General features: G+C 33.7%; 1 protein-coding gene across 1 annotated transcript; it reads left to right on the forward strand.

Annotated features, from left to right (window-relative positions):
* Positions 1–8,967: 8,967 nt before the first annotated feature.
* LOC110682375 (aspartic proteinase nepenthesin-1-like) lies at positions 8,968–15,398 on the forward strand. The gene is made up of 12 exons (XM_021858707.1): positions 8,968–9,495; positions 9,584–9,704; positions 11,185–11,612; positions 11,704–11,860; positions 12,541–12,623; positions 12,713–12,809; positions 12,986–13,058; positions 13,183–13,428; positions 13,606–13,730; positions 14,045–14,146; positions 14,232–14,329; positions 14,984–15,398. The coding sequence occupies exons 1-12, from the start codon at positions 9,230–9,232 to the stop codon at positions 15,159–15,161; spliced, it is 1,974 nt and encodes a 657-aa protein (XP_021714399.1). The 5' UTR covers positions 8,968–9,229; the 3' UTR covers positions 15,162–15,398.
* The last annotated feature ends 856 nt before the right edge of the window (positions 15,399–16,254 follow it).

Below are 16,254 nucleotides of genomic sequence, written 5' to 3' on the forward strand. Positions count from 1 at the left end.
CGAAAAAAGTCAAAAAATTCCAAAATTGAATGCTAATATCCACGTTTTTTGAGAAATTTTGGAGATTTCGAAACCCGGTGTCGAAAAGACTTGATATTTTAGTGAATATATCTTGGGGTCATATAATGTCGTTTGGAACCATTTATGATCATTATATGTTGTCATAAATGTTCGTGGTAGGATTGAGTTAATGAAATCCGTGCAAGTTGTAAACCGGTAAATTGGTCGTTTAGAGGCAAATTGGTGGTTTCACCCACCCAATTGGACTAGCGAAGGGTAATTAGAGACCATGGTAAACATTTAGGCAATTTTTTTTTTCACAGCGGAAAAAGTCAAAGAATTCCAAAATTTAAGACTAATATCCACGCATTGTGTGAAATTTTAAAGGTTTCGGGACTCGGTGTCGAAAAGTCTTGAAATTCCAGGGAATACATCTTGGTATCATATAATGCCGTTTGGAACCATAAATGATTATTAAATGTTGTCATAAATGTTCGTGGTAGGCTTGAGTTATTGAAATCGGTGCAATTTGTAAATCGGTAATTTGTCATTCAAAGGCAAATTGGATGGTTCCACCAACCCAATGGGTCTCCCGAAGGGAATTAAGAACCATGGTAAATATTTCGTCAATTATTATTTACGGGCGAAAAAAAAGTAAAAATAATTTAAAATTGAAGGCTAATATCCACGCATTTTGAGAAATTTTGGAGGTTTCGAGGCCTGTTGTCGAAAAGACTTAAGATTTTAGAGGATACATCTCGAGGTCATATAATGTCGTTCGGAACCATATATGATCATTTTATATTGTCATACAAGTTCATGGTAGGGTTGAATTAATGAAATCGGTATCAGTTGTAAATCGGTAAATTGGTCGTTAAAAGGCAAATTGGATGATTCCACTTACCCAATTTAACTCCGAGAGTGTATTATAGAACATGGTAACCATTTCGAAATTTTTTATTTCTGGGCGAAAAAATGTCAAAAAATTCAAATATGAAGGCTAATATCCACGTATTTTGAGAAATTTTTGAGGTTTCAAAACCCGGAGTAGAAAAGACTTTATATTTTATTGAATATATTCTAAGGTCATATAATGTCGTTTGGAACCATTTATAATGATTATGTATTGTCATAAATTTTAGCGCTAGACTTGAGTTAATGAAATCGGTGCAAGTTGTAAACCGGTAACTAGGTCGTTTAAAGGCAAATTGGAGGGTTCCACCCAATCCATTGGACTCCCGGAGAGTATTAGGGGCCATGGTAAACATTTCGGCAATTTTTATTTCCTGACGAAAAAAATCAATAAATCTCAAAATAGAAGCTAATATGCACGATTTTTCAGAAATTTTGGAGGTTTCGGGGCCGGGTGTAGAAAAGTATTAATATTTTAGGGAATATATCTTGAGGTCATATAATATTGTTTGGAACCATATATGATCATTATATGATGTCATAAATGTTTGTAGTAGGCTTGACTTTATAAAATCCATGCAAGTTGTAAACTAGTAATTAAATTGGTCGTTTAAAGGTAAATTGAATGGTTCCACCAACCCAATTGGACTCCCGGAGGGTAGTATGGACCATGGTAAAAATTTGGCAACTTTTATTTTCGGGCGATAAAAGTTAAAAATTCTAAAATTGAAGACTAATATCCACGCTTTTTGAGAAATTTTAGAGGTTTCGGGGTCCGGTGTCGAAAAGTCTTGAAATTTTAGGAGATACATCTCGGGGTCATATAATGCTGTTTGGAACCATATATGATCATTATTTGTTGTCATAAATGTTCGTGGTAGGCTTGAGTTAATGAAATTAGTGCAAGTTGTAAACCGGTAAATTCACCATTTAAAGTTAATTTGGATGGTTCCACCCACCTAATTGGACTTCCGGTGGGTAATAGGGACCATAGTAAACATTTCGGCAATTTTTATTTACGGGTGAAAAAAGTAAAAAAAATCCAAAATTGAAGGCTAATATCCACGTTTTTTGAGAAATTTTGGAGATTTTGAAACCCGGTGTCGTAAAGACTTGATATTTTAGTGAATATATCTTGGGATCATTTAACGTCGTTAAGAACCATTTATGATCATTATATGTTGTCAAAAATGTTCGTGGTAGGCTTGAGTTATTTGAATTCCGTGCAAGTTGTAAACCGGTAAATTTGCCATTTAGAGGAAAATTGGTAGTTCCACCCACCCAATTGGACTAGCAGAGGGTATAAGAGACCATGGTAAAAAAAAAATTGTAATTTTTATTTCACACCGGAAAAGGTCAAAAAATTCCAAAATTTAAGACTAATATCCACGCATTTTGTGAAATTTTGAAGGTTTCGGGACTCGGTGTCGAAAAGTCTTGAAATACCAGGAAATACATCTTGGTGTCATATAATTCTGTTTAGAACCATATATGATTATTAAATGTTGTCATAAATGTTCGTGGTAGGCATGAGTTATTGAAATCGGTGCAACTTGTAAATCGGTAATTTGTCGTTTAAAGGCAAATCGTATAGTTCCACCCACCCAATGGAACTACCGGAGGGTATTGAGAACCATGGTAAATATTTCGTCAATTATTATTTACGGGCGAAAAAAGTAAAAAAAAAAAATTAAAATTGAAGGCTAATAATCACGCATTTTGAGAAATTTTAGGGGGTTTTCGGGGCCCGTTGTCGAAAAGACTTAAGATTTTAGGAGATACATCTCGAGGTCATAAAATGCCGTTTGGAACCATATATGATCTTTATATATTGTCATAAATGTTCATGGTAGGCTTGAATTAATGAAATCAGTATCAGTTGTCATAAAATTCCAAAATTGAAGACTAATATCCACGTTTTTTGAGAAATTTTGGAGGTTTCGGGGCCCGGTGTCGAAAATTTCTTGAAATTTTAGGAGATACATTTCGGGGTCATATAATACTGTTTGGAACCATATATGACTATTTGTTGTCATAAATGATCGTGGTAGGCTTGAGTTAATGAAACCGGTGCAAGTTGTAAACCGGTAAATTCACCATTTAAAGTTAATTTGGATGGTTCCACCCACCTTATTGGACTCCCGGTGGGTATTAGGGACCATAGTAAACATTTCGGAAATTTTTATTTACGGGCGAAAAAAGTAAAAAAAAAAAATCCAAAATTGAAGGCTAATATCCACGTTTTTTGAGAAATTTTGGAGATTTCGGAACCCGATGTCGTAAAGACTTAATATTTTAGTGAATATATCTTGGGGTCAAATAATTTCGTTTGGAACCATTTATGAACATTATATGTTGTCATAAATGTTCGTGGTAGGCTTGAGTTAATGAAATCCATGCAAGTTGTAAACCGGTAAATTAGCCATTTAGAGGAAAATTGGTGGTTCCACCCACCCAATTGGACTAGCAGAGGGTATTAGAGACCATGGTAAACATTTTGGCAATTTTTATTTCACAGCGGAAAAGGTCAAAAAATTCCAAAATTCAAGATAATATCCACGCATTTTGTGAAATTTTGAAGGTTTCGGGACTCGGTGTCGAAAAGTCTTGAAATTCCATGGAATTCATCTTGGTGTCATATAATGCCATTTGGAACCATATAAGATTATTAAATGTTGTCATAAATGTTCGTGGAAGGCTTGAGTTATTGAAATCGGCGCAATTTGTAAATCGGTAATTTGTCGTTTAAAGGCAAATTGGATGGTTCCACCCACCCAATGGGACTCCTGGAGGGTATTGAGAACCATGGAAAATATTGCGTCAATTATTGTTTACGGGCGAAAAAAAGTAAAAAAAAAAATTAAAATTGAAGGCTAATATCCACGCATTTTGAGAAATTTTGGAGATTTCGGGGCCCGTTGTCGAAAAGACTTAAGATTTTATGGGATACTTCTCGATGTCATATAATGTCGTTTGGAATGATATATGATCGTTATATGTTTTCATTAATGTTCATGATAGGCTTGAATTAATGAAATCGGTATCATTTGTAAATCGGTAAATTGGTCGTTGAAAGACAAATTGGATGGTTCGACTTACCTAATTATTATACCAAAAAAAAAACCTTCCCCAATTGAAATCCGAGAGTGTATTATAAACCATGGTAAACAATTCAAAAATTTTTATTTCCGGGAGAAAAAAAGTCTAAAAATTTAAATATCAAGGCTAATATCCACGTTTTTTGAAAAAATTTCGAGGTTTCGAAACCCGGTGTCGAAAAGACTTGATATTTTATTGAATATATATTAAGGTCATATAATGTCGTTTTGAACCATTTATAATCGTTATATATTGTCTTAAATGTTCGCGATAGACTTGAGTTAATGAAAACGGTGCAAGTTGTAAATGGGTAACTTGGTCGTTTAAAGGAAAATTGGAGGGTTCCACCCACTCAATTGGACTTCCGGAGAGTATTAGAGACCATGGTAAACATTTCAGCAATTTTTATTTCCGAGCAAAAAAATCAAAAAATCTCAAAATTGAAGGCTAATATCCGCGCTTTTTTAGAAATTTTGGAGATTTCGGAACCCGATGTCGAATAGACTTGATATTTTAGTGAATATATCTTGGGGTCATATAATGTCATTTGGAACCATTTATGATCATTATATGTTGTCATAAATGTTCGTAGTAGGCTTGACTTTATGAAATCCGTGCAAGTTGTAAACCAGTAATTAAATTGCCCGTTTAAAGATAAATTGAATGGTTCCGCCAACCCAATTGGACTCTCGGAGGGTAGTAGGGACCATGGTAAACATTTCGGAAATTTTTATTTTCGGGCGATAAAAGTTAAAAATTCCAAAATTGAAAACTAATATCCTCGCTTTTTGAGAAATTTTGGAGGTTTCAGGGCCCGGTGTCGAAAATTTCTTGAAATTTTAGGAGATATATTTTGGGGTCATATAATACTGTTTGGAATCATATATGACTATTTGTTGTCATAAATGATCGTGGTAGGCTTGAGTTAATGAAATCGGTGCAAGTTGTAAACCGGTAATTAAATTGGTCGTTTAAAGGTAAATTGAATGGATCCACCAACCCAATTGAACTCCCGGAGGGTAGTAGGGACCATGGTAAACATTTCGACAATTTTTATTTTCGGGCAAAAAAAAGTCAAAAAAAATTCCAATTTTGAAGGCTAATATCCACACTTTTTGAGAAATTTTGGAGGTTTCGAGGCCTGTTGTCGAAAAGTTTTAAAATTCTAGGGGATATATCTCGGGGTTATATAATGTCGTTTGGAATCATATATGATCATTATTTGTTGTTATAAATCTTCGTAGTAAGCTTGAGTTAATGAAATTGGTGCAAGTTGTAAACCGGTAAATTGGTCGTTTAAAGGCAAATTGGATGGTTCCACCCACCCAATTGGACTCCCGAAAGGTATTAGGGACCATGGTAAACATTTCGGCAATTTTTTTTTCGTGAGAAAAAAAAAAAGTAAAAAAAATTCCAAAATTGAAATCCACGTTTTTTGAGAAATTTTGGATGTTTCGAGGCCTGGTGTCGAAAAGCCTTTAGATTTAAGGGGATACATCTCGGGGTCATATGATGCCGTTTGGAACCATGTATGTTGTCATTAATATTTGTAGTAGGCTTGATTTAATTTAATCGGCGCAAGTTGTAAACTGGTAAATTGGTCATTTAAAGGAAAATAGGATGGTTTCACCTACCCAATTGGACTCCTGGAGGGTATTAGAGACCATGGTAAACATTTCGGCAATTTTTATTTCCGGGCGAAAAAAAGAAAAAATTTACAAAATTGAAGGCTATATCCACGTTTTTTGAGAATTTTTGGAGTCTTTGGGGCCTGGTGTCGAAAAGTTTTGGAATTATAGGGAATACATTTCGGGGTTATATAATGTTGTTTGGAATCATATATGATCATTATTTGTTGCCATAAATGTTCGTGGTAGGCTTGAATTAATGATACGTTGTAAGTTGTAAACGGGTATGTAAATTGGTTGTTTAAAGGCAAATTGGATGGTTCCACCCACCCAATTGGACTCCCGGAGGGTATTTCAGACCATGGTAAAAAATTCAGCAATTTTTATATCCGGGCGAAAAAAGTCAAAAATTCCAAACTTGAATGCTATCCACGCATTTGAGAAATTTCGAATGTTTCGGGGCCCGGTGTCGAAAAATATTGAGATTTTAGGGGATACATCTCGGGGTCATATAATGCCGTTTGGATCCATATATGATCATTATATGTTGTCATAAATGTTTGTTGTAAGCTTGAGTTAATGAAATAGGTGCAAGTTGTAAACCGGTAATAAATTGGTCGTTTAAAGGCAAATTGGATGGTTCTACCCAGCCAATTGGACTTCCGGAGGGTATTAGGGACCGTGGTAAATATTTCAGAAATTTTATTTTCAGGTTAAAAAAAAATTAAAAGCTAATATCCACGTTTTTTGAGAAATTTTGGAGGTTTTGGCCTAGTACCATATTTAATCGTAGAATTACTCTACATACTGTAAATTATTTAACCAAGATCCTGTAAGTATAGGCTACTAGATTAGGTCCCGTGCCATGCATGGTAATTTTAAATAATTATACAATAAAATAATATTTAATTAAAAAAACATACATTTGTTAAAAAAACAAAAAATACTAAAATGAATTTGTTTTTAAAAAAAACCAAAATACTATATTTTTTTTTTTGAAATAAATAATATTGTATAATTTAATTAAACATACATTTGTTTTTCAAAAAATATAAATTTGTCTAAAATAGTATGATGAATTTATTATGAAAGAGCTCATTAGCCATACAAGTATTTTAATATACACATTTGACAAAATCTGACATATATATATATATATATATATATATATATATATTTGTATATTTAACCAAAATATTAGTATCATTTTTTTTTCTTTTTAACCAAATGAATTTTTAAAAGCTATTTACTATGTATTTAACCCGTAAATATATTTCTATTTTATTTTTTTTAGAAAGTAAATTGGTGTTGTAAAAAAATAATACACTACACTCAATATGTCAAATATAAGATTCCGTTTTTTTTTCCCTAAAATTTATATCCTCTATAGTTGTTAATATTTTTGTGTAAGGATTTATCAAATATTTTATTTTAAGTAATTTTTAATATTCTAGTTACTTTCTTGAAGTTTCTAAATATAATGTCTTATTTTATAAAGATATTAAATAAAAAAATAAATGCAATTATTGAAGTACATGTGACACTATGATTGACAAAAATTATGTAGAAGCTAAGTTTGAATTATTTTTTTTCCTTTTACATAAGTTTATATAGTTGTCAAATGTCAAGAATACATCAAATATTTTATTTATGTATAAGTTTGTTATACTTTATTTTTATTTAAGATTTGTTTCCTAAAAGAAAAAACTAAGGGACACACCAGAAAATGACACGTGTCATTGCTGGTGTGTCTTTTAATATGTAGTTATTGATTGATTGATAAGTAGATATCTCCTTTGACTACTATCACTACACACTGTTATTCCCTCTAATACAACAAAAGCATGGTACTTCATTCATAATAATTGCAAAAAGGGCAACCACAATATTTAAAGTCGTGTGATAAGGTGAAAGATATCAAGAATTCAAGATGGATAAAAGTTCATAAGACCAGCAAACACTTTGTTTGGATCAAAGGAAATTGAGGGAAAAGAAGGAAAGGAAAATGGAGGGATTGAGGCCTTGTTATGTTCACCTTATTTCAATTTATTTCAGGGTTGATAAGTTTAGATAAGATAAGTTCATGAAAAATAAGGCTCTGTTATGTTCACCTTATTTCTACTTATTTCAGGGTTGATAAGTTCGGATAAGGGTTAATAAATTCAGATAAGTTCTAGATAAGTTGTGATAAGGGTTAACCAAGCTATCCAAGTTTGATTTATAACTGAAATAAGTTCTAATAAGGGTTAATAAGTTTAGATAAGACAAGATAAGTTCAGATTAGATCAGATTAGTTTAGGTAAGTAAAAATCAGGTGAATAGAACACACCCTAAGTTTAGATAAGTTGTGATAAGGATTAACCAGGGCTACCCAAGTTTAATTTATAACTAAAATAAGTTCTAACAAGGGTTAATAAGTTCAGATAAGTTAAGATAAGATCAGATTAGTTCAGATAAGTAAAAATCAGGTAAATAGAACACTCCCTAATTATTTTTTATTTGGATAATAAATTGAAAAAAGAAGGAAAATGGAGGGTAGAGAAATAAAAAAAATTAAATTGTAAGAAATTAATTTTTCTAACCATGAAGAGATTTGGAAGGAAAACTCACCATTCCCCCTCTTTCCCCTCCCCTACACCTCCCTTTATTTTCTTTCCCATTTATTTATCCAAATCCTAAAAAAAAAAGAACCGAAATAGTTTTTTTTAAGGTTGCCCACCCGGTTCACCGAAACTTAGCTCCGACTACATCTAGATCCGACTCGGGTAGCACACCTGACTTATGGTGGGTCAGTCTCCCAACAAGAGTTTCTGCATATGGTGAGGCTCGAACCCGAGACCTCCCTTAAGCGACATCAAGTTGCTTACCACTTGAGTCAACTCTGTATAATAACATAAAGTAATCTCAAAATGAAGATATCTATACTTCTAAGTTCTATCTTCAATAAACTAATTTTTAAAATGAAAGTGTTGTAGTAGTGCTTTTTTTTTTATTTATTTTTTATTTATTTTATTTTTATTTTTTATTTTATAATCCCCAAATCAAACCTCCAAATGTACCAAATCTTGCACTTGTACAATCATTAATTAAAAAAAAATTGTTCATATATAGTATAAAAAATTAAAAAAAATACGTTACATATTTCCTCCGTTTCTTTTTAGTTGACATGTTTCTTTTGTCACGTTTGCCAATGTACAAATTAAATCATTAATATTTTTAATTATCGATAAGCAAAAATTATAAAAAGTTGATATTATGAAAATATACATTGTGACGAATCTAACAAGATCCACTTGACTATATTTTTTCTCACATATAAATTACAAAACATGAACAAAGTAAGGTGTATGAATAGTGCTAAAGTCAAAAAGTGTCAACTAATAAGAAATTACAACTTGTATATAAAAAAAATGCCGCGTCAATCACCCAACTTTATACTTAAATCCGCAACCGTCCATCAAATATAAGTACATCTCTTTCATTCTAATTTCTCTCTCCAAGTTTTGTTGAAGCTTCAACATCCTTCCAATTCCCCTCATTCAAAGTGAATCTCCCGCATTTCACTCACTCCAACACCGATTCAACTCACCATGAATCGGCGACGACTCCGATTCGCCGCCGTTACAACCACCACCATCTTCTCCCTCCTAATCTCTCTCCTCACCTCCACATTTCCGGTTACCTCCGCCGTTAATTCCACCTCCGACAACCTCAATCTCCGCCGTACATCGCCGCTTATTCTGCCTCTCTCACTTTCCCGGAAAATTCCTAGCGCTAAACTCCGGCGTCTTCTTCAAGCTAAACGTGTTCCTATTAATGCTCGCATGAATCTCTTCGACGATCTCCTCTCTAATGGGTATGTATAAGTATAAATTGTGAAAATCTCCCATTTTGTTTGTTCTTCAATTTTTAGGGGAAATTCAATAATTTTGGTTTTTTTTTAGGTATTATACGACGAGATTGTATATAGGAACTCCACCGCAAGAATTTGCGTTGATTGTAGATACAGGAAGTACTGTTACTTATGTTCCTTGTTCTGATTGTGATCAATGTGGAAATCATCAGGTATTTTACCTTTTTTTTTATTATTTTTTTTTATAATTTAATTTTGAGTTTTATTTGTTGATTATGATTATTAATTCATGAGTGAGAGTGATTTGATTGGGAGGAACTTAGTAGAATTTGGATTAACTTTGTTAGTGAGGTTGGTGGATCTGAAAAGGATAGATTGATAATGTATAAATTAATTTGGTTCAGTGTTTTACAAGCAATACTTTATTTAATTTTTAGTTATTATTATAATAAACGTGAAATTGAAGTTTCATTGTTCTACATTGTGTTGACACTATGTGATTATCCGGAGGCAAACTCGAAATGGATTCAAATTCGGATTATGGAATGATGTCAGGTGTGGTTTGAGCTTGATAGTAGCTGACGATCTAATTTGATGATTGCATACTTTGTCCATTGTGGAATTCGTCGTGATAATGATATTGAATACATGTAATGTGAGAATTATAAATTATTACTTTATACTTATTTGTATTCTACTCAATTACTCATGCAACATTCCAACAATTCCACAATACAGATTTTAATTTTAAAAGTTATCTAGCTTTTCTGCTAATTTGGTTTCCAAGAATGCAAGCTCTAGTTCCTTTGATATGATGATATCTTTGTGTGAAATATGTGGATGTGGATGTGGATGTGGATGTGGCTGTTGTTTTGTGGAATTTTCTAACTATTGGAGGGTGTAGACTTATGTTTCGGAAAATATGTGTAGTGATCCTCTAGTTTGGAAAATGAATTGCTTTGTTTTACCGTTCTTGCAGAAAGATTGGATTTTGGGGGTGAAACTAACCAAAATTGGAGGGTGGGTGTAGGCTTATGTACGGTTAAATATGGGTAATGGTCTTCTAGTTGGGGAAATGAGTTGTTTTTAATGAAACTATATTACCATACTTGCCGAAAGATAGGATTTTTGGATTGAAACTATCCAGTTGTAATTTTGAAGCATATAAAAAATATAGTCATCTTAGAGTACGGTTGTCAAAAATTGGACATAATGTGCTGAGGCAAGAGGAAATTAATTTCTGCATTTACTTTGTTGAATTTCAGATACTTTGCTTGAATTCTTTCTGTAGGAATTTATATACTATATTTTCTTTTGTCTGTTCTCATATGAATTACATGCTTGGGTGTTGCATCCTCAGAGGGTTTCTCCCTGTAATACCTGTGCGTGCTTTCCAAGTAGTATAAGATAAATTCCAGTAAACATTCGGAGTATATCATTTGTTTTTTTTTTCTTTTCTTATTTATGTACTTTTGTAATACATGCCTAGGTGTTGCATTCTCCAATTGTTTACTTTTTCCATCCTGCGAACTTTGTATGAAACAGAACTAGATGATTTTACTCCCTCCTGGTTCTATAAAGGGTGTGTGAAATAAATTTGTTTTCTTTCTTCTTAATTTTTTTTTACCTGTTTACCTCTGGTTCTTTGCTTAATTGTTTTACCTCTTTTTTCTAATTTTTTAAAATTTGTAGGACCCAAAGTTCCAACCAGATCTTTCAACCACCTACCATCCCGTAAAATGCAATCCTGATTGTACATGTGATGCTGAGAATGCTCAGTGTGTTTATGAGAGACAGTATGCTGAAATGAGTTCTAGCAGTGGCGTTCTTGGTGAAGATATTGTATCATTTGGCAACCAGAGTGAGCTTAAACCCCAACGTGCAGTTTTTGGTTGTGAAAATGCAGAAACTGGTGACCTGTACAGTCAGCATGCTGATGGTATAATGGGTTTGGGTCGGGGTGATCTAAGCATTGTGGATCAACTTGTTGATAAAAGTGTTATTGGTGATTCCTTCTCACTTTGTTATGGCGGGATGGGTATTGGTGGTGGTGCTATGATTCTTGGCTCTTTGTCACCCCCCTCCGACATGGTCTTCAGCCATTCTGACCCTGACCGCAGGTATGAGCTGAAAGGATTAATTAATTGTATAATACTTTATATATTTTCCTTAATATCTGACACATTTACTCTAGTTTCTGGATGCCAACAGTCCATATTACAATATTGAGCTGAAGGAATTACATGTTGCTGGGAAGAAGCTGGCTATTGATCCGAAGGTTTTTGATGGTAAACATGGAACTGTTTTGGATAGCGGTACAACATATGCATATCTACCAGAAGCAGCATTTGTGGCATTTAAGCGTGCAGTAAGTTTTTTTTTTATTTTTTTTCTTTTTATCACTAAGGACTTCTCTGTTAGCATTTTACTATTTCTGATTCTAGATGAGATGACAAAGTAAGTTTGCAACTGTAAAATCTATTCCCCCCCCCCCCCCCCCCTTTCCCTCCAGTTGTTATGCTTTAATTTATTATCTATTCATATATCTTGCTTTAATTTGACTAAATCCGTTTATTACAGAGTATTATGTAAAAACAAATAGTATTACGTATTTATATTTTTTTTCTACTTTGTAATAGATGTGTAAGGATATCAATCGTTTAAGTTTTGTGATGGGGAAACTGAAAGTAGAAGGTAGAACAATTTTAAAAACGGAGGATTATTATTTTAAGTCATGTTTTTGTTGCAATTCGACTATATGAGCAATTAAACAAGAATGTCACAGAGCGAAAGAGAGTGAGGAGTGTCTTAGGTTTATTGATCCCTCAATTATGCAAAGAGAAGGTTTAGATTCTGATTTGTAATTGAATGACAGAGAATGTGAGGAGAGGAGTGTCTTAGGTTTATTAACTATAAATAATGCAAAGAATTGGTTTGGATTGTGATTTGGAACTATATGTGATCCTTTTCTTAACCATGTAAGCATAGATGATGCTGTATTTTTCCACAATATATGCCAATTAACTATTATGCATGTTGTTAATGCAGTTAATTAGTGAACTCCATGGCCTTAAGCAAATTCGTGGACCTGACCCCAATTATAATGATATTTGCTTTTCTGGTGCTGGAAGGTAAGTTTATACCACTGATAACTTATACTCTGACTTAGCAGTTGTTCTGTCCCAAATTGTAAATTTCTGTCATGCTTGTGTTTCTGCAGAAAGGTTTCTGAACTATCAAAGACATTCCCTGCTGTTGATATGGTCTTTGAAAATGGTCTAAAATATTTACTATCACCGGAAAACTATTTATTTAAGGTGATTTTGGTGGCTTATTCCTTGTTTTTGTTGGCTTGTTTAAAAAAAACTCCTGACAACTTTCAATTTTAGGCAAACTTCAGGGTTAAATAGTAGGATGGGAATAGTATGACATGATTAAACTTCTGATTTATATTAGAATATATCTCATGCTCACATGTTACTTCCGTATTCAGCATTCAAAGGTGCCTGGTGCGTATTGCCTTGGAGTTTTTCAGAACGGGAAAGATCCCACAACTCTTTTAGGAGGTATTGTGTACTTAACTATTTATCTGATCTTCTAATAAAGACTTTTTTCTGGTTTTTTTCGAGTTTTGATGTTTTTGTTTGATTTGTGCTAACAGTCTCGCGATGTTCTTTTGCTTAATTATAGGAATTGTTGTCCGTAATACTCTCGTGACATATGACCGTGAACACTTGAAAGTTGGATTTTGGAAGACGAATTGCTCTGAGTTATGGGAGGGACTTCGTGTGACTGATAATTCACCCACACCCGCACCTGCACCTGCACCTGCCCCATTAAATGGGGAGGTTTCCACTCCAGGATTGTTACCAACACCAGCTTCAGCATCAGCTCCAGGACCAGCACCTAAGGGAGTGCCAAGTTATGCTATTCCAGGTACATTCACCAAGTGTTCCTTCTTTTTTTGCAGTATTAGACTTGAAGAATTTTATTGCATTAGAATGACTTGTTCAAATGTCAATTTTTCACCTCCTTTGTAAATTAGAGTTTTTGTACATGTTTATACTACGTATGTTTGTTGACGTCTGTTTTCATTGACTTTATTAATCTCAGGAGAGATAAAAGTTGGATTCATTACATTTGATATGTCTTTGAGCATCAAAGACTCGGACTTGAAACCTCGCATATCAGAGCTATCCGGCTTCATTGCTCAAGAGTTGGGAGTCAATACATTACAAGTAAGTTGAGCATAAAGTTGATCTTTCAATAGTAATTCTATTGGAGCTAAGAAGTAATCAAAGTTTTGCAACTCCAACTTTCCCCTCTAACATAGAATGGTTTAAGACTTCTCTTTCACATCTTGAGCTCTACTCGGGAAATTCTATTTGCAGTCCAATAATATCTTCTTGCTTTTCATCATGTGAGAACAGTCTTCAATGTGTCTAATAGTGGGAGTACCATAAGGCATTTAATGCAAACAGCATTTCATTCGTTTTATTTATTTATTTATTTTTATTTGTTTGGTAAAGAGCTCTTTTGTTGGTTTCTCCAGGTTCATTTACTAAATTTCACTTCGTCCGGAAATGGTTCTTTGATAACATGGGGAATCTATCCGGAAAAATCTGCCAAGTATATAGCAAACACAACTGCAATGGTAGGTTGTTTTTGATGAAAGATTTTAATTTTGGAGGAAGCTGGATTGTTATTTCCTAATATTAATTTGATCATTATCATTGCAGCATATTATTGCCCATTTAGCAGAACATAATGTTCAACTTCCAGATACCTTTGGCAGTTATACGCTAGCTAATTGGAAGGTTGAGCCACCTATGAAACGGTAAAGTCATTATTTAAGTTTCCCTAATATCTGGAATATGTTGGTTTATATTTTTCTTGTGTATTTTTCCCCTGTTCCTTAATAATCAGTATGCGTGTGTATTATTATTTCTCTGGTCATTCTGTATTTTGCGACTTTACTAGTCTGTGATTTTGCAATATCCTTATTCCATACAATTGGAGAAGTATAGTTTATAGTCCTTTCTCTGACCATTTATGTATATTTTGTTCTTGATGTTTCAATGAAGTGCTAGGAGTGTAGGGCTTCGCGGGTATAGGGGCAGGATTAGCTTCTTCTCTTTATAGTTGCATTGCTCTAGTTTCTGTTAATATTGAAGTATGCCCTTTGTCATATTTGACCTCCATGATCTCATGTGTTTACTGTTTAGTGCCATGAGTGTCGATGCAATGAATGCTCAGAATTCAAATAAAGTTCTAATGCTCAGAATGCAGTGAATGCTCAGAATTCAATTAAAGTTTCATTTTATTTATTTTTTGGCTTTTGAGGTCACTGCTCAGTATGCAATTGATGATGAAAGAAAGCTATGCATGTAGTTTTTGTGGAAAAAATTTTCTTTGTGGGGAAACTGACCTTGTTCTTTCAACCAAGTTTTGTATAATTTCTGCTCTCCTTAATTTGATTCTATTGATGCAGGAGTTGGTGGCATCAACATTACTTGCTAGTGGTCATGGCAGTTATTGTTTCACTGATGTTGGGTATATCTGTTTATGGGATTTGGTTCATTCGGAAATGGAGGCAGCAAACAACAATACAATACAAGCCTGTTGATAGTGATACTGTAGTTCCTGAGCAAGAACTCCAGCCATTGTAAACGAATAATGAGTTATTCTCCCATTCTTTTACTTCCAAGATTTTGTTGTTGTAGAGCAAGGTAGAATACGTACAAGTTTAATGCCTAATTAACGAGGGAGCTGTCCTTGATTAATGCAAAATGCCTAGAAGAGAGCTATTGCCAGTCTCCATTTTGTAGATAAATTCTTAATCTCTAATAGTAATACACTAATACATGATGAAATCAATAGTTTACATTTCTGCTGCTGTTGTTAAATGACTTTTTATAAAGTGCATTTCCTTTGTCCTCCCAGCTCTTAAGCATCCTGAATAGTACGAGTACTCCATATTACATCTCTTTGGTTTGGGTGTTTGATAAGCTCTAAATACTACGTCGTACACTATTTGTTTTTGAGCTACTTAAATGTTACCAGACCCCAAGTTGACAAGTTCATATCTTTCAATTTGTTTCTTAGTGCAATAAATGACACAGTAGTACTATTTTGAGACGGGGTCACAGAAGTATTATTTGACGTGGTTTAGTGGCTTAGAATGCGGAAGAAGACCTAATGGGCGAAGTCTTTTTTTAATTGGAGAGGACTTCTAGAGAACTTAGAATTTCAATTTTTAAGAGTAGAAAGTTTTGATGCTGACTTTGTATAATGGTGATTATTATGTAATCCGCAATTGATGACGCTGCTTATTAGACCAAACACGCTCTCTGGTAATAACTTGTCAGGGAAGCAATTAAGGGCCTCAACTGAAGTGAAGTGAACTGAAATGAATATTTTATAAGAGAAGGAAATTAAGAGCGGAGCTGAATTGAACTGAACGGAACTGAATTTCAACTTATACAGGCCCTAACTCCCAAGTCATACTGTATTTTGTATGAGTACTCCGCACACTTATACCATACTTCTACAGTTTTACATTTATCACGTACTCCGTATTAGAATCAAGGTTGGTCTACTGATTGGAAGCCCTCCTTTCACCCCTATGAAAGGAGTTCGATTCTCACCCCAAGCAAATGGGATCCCTAATAGAGTTTTGAGCTTGATTATCATTACATCATTTTCTTTGGTGGTAATAAATTAAAATATAATCACAAAATAACTATATTTCTTGATGGGTTG

This window comes from Chenopodium quinoa, unplaced genomic scaffold (assembly GCF_001683475.1).
Source record: "Chenopodium quinoa cultivar QQ74 unplaced genomic scaffold, ASM168347v1, whole genome shotgun sequence".
NCBI classification, from domain to species: Eukaryota; Viridiplantae; Streptophyta; class Magnoliopsida; order Caryophyllales; family Amaranthaceae; genus Chenopodium; species Chenopodium quinoa.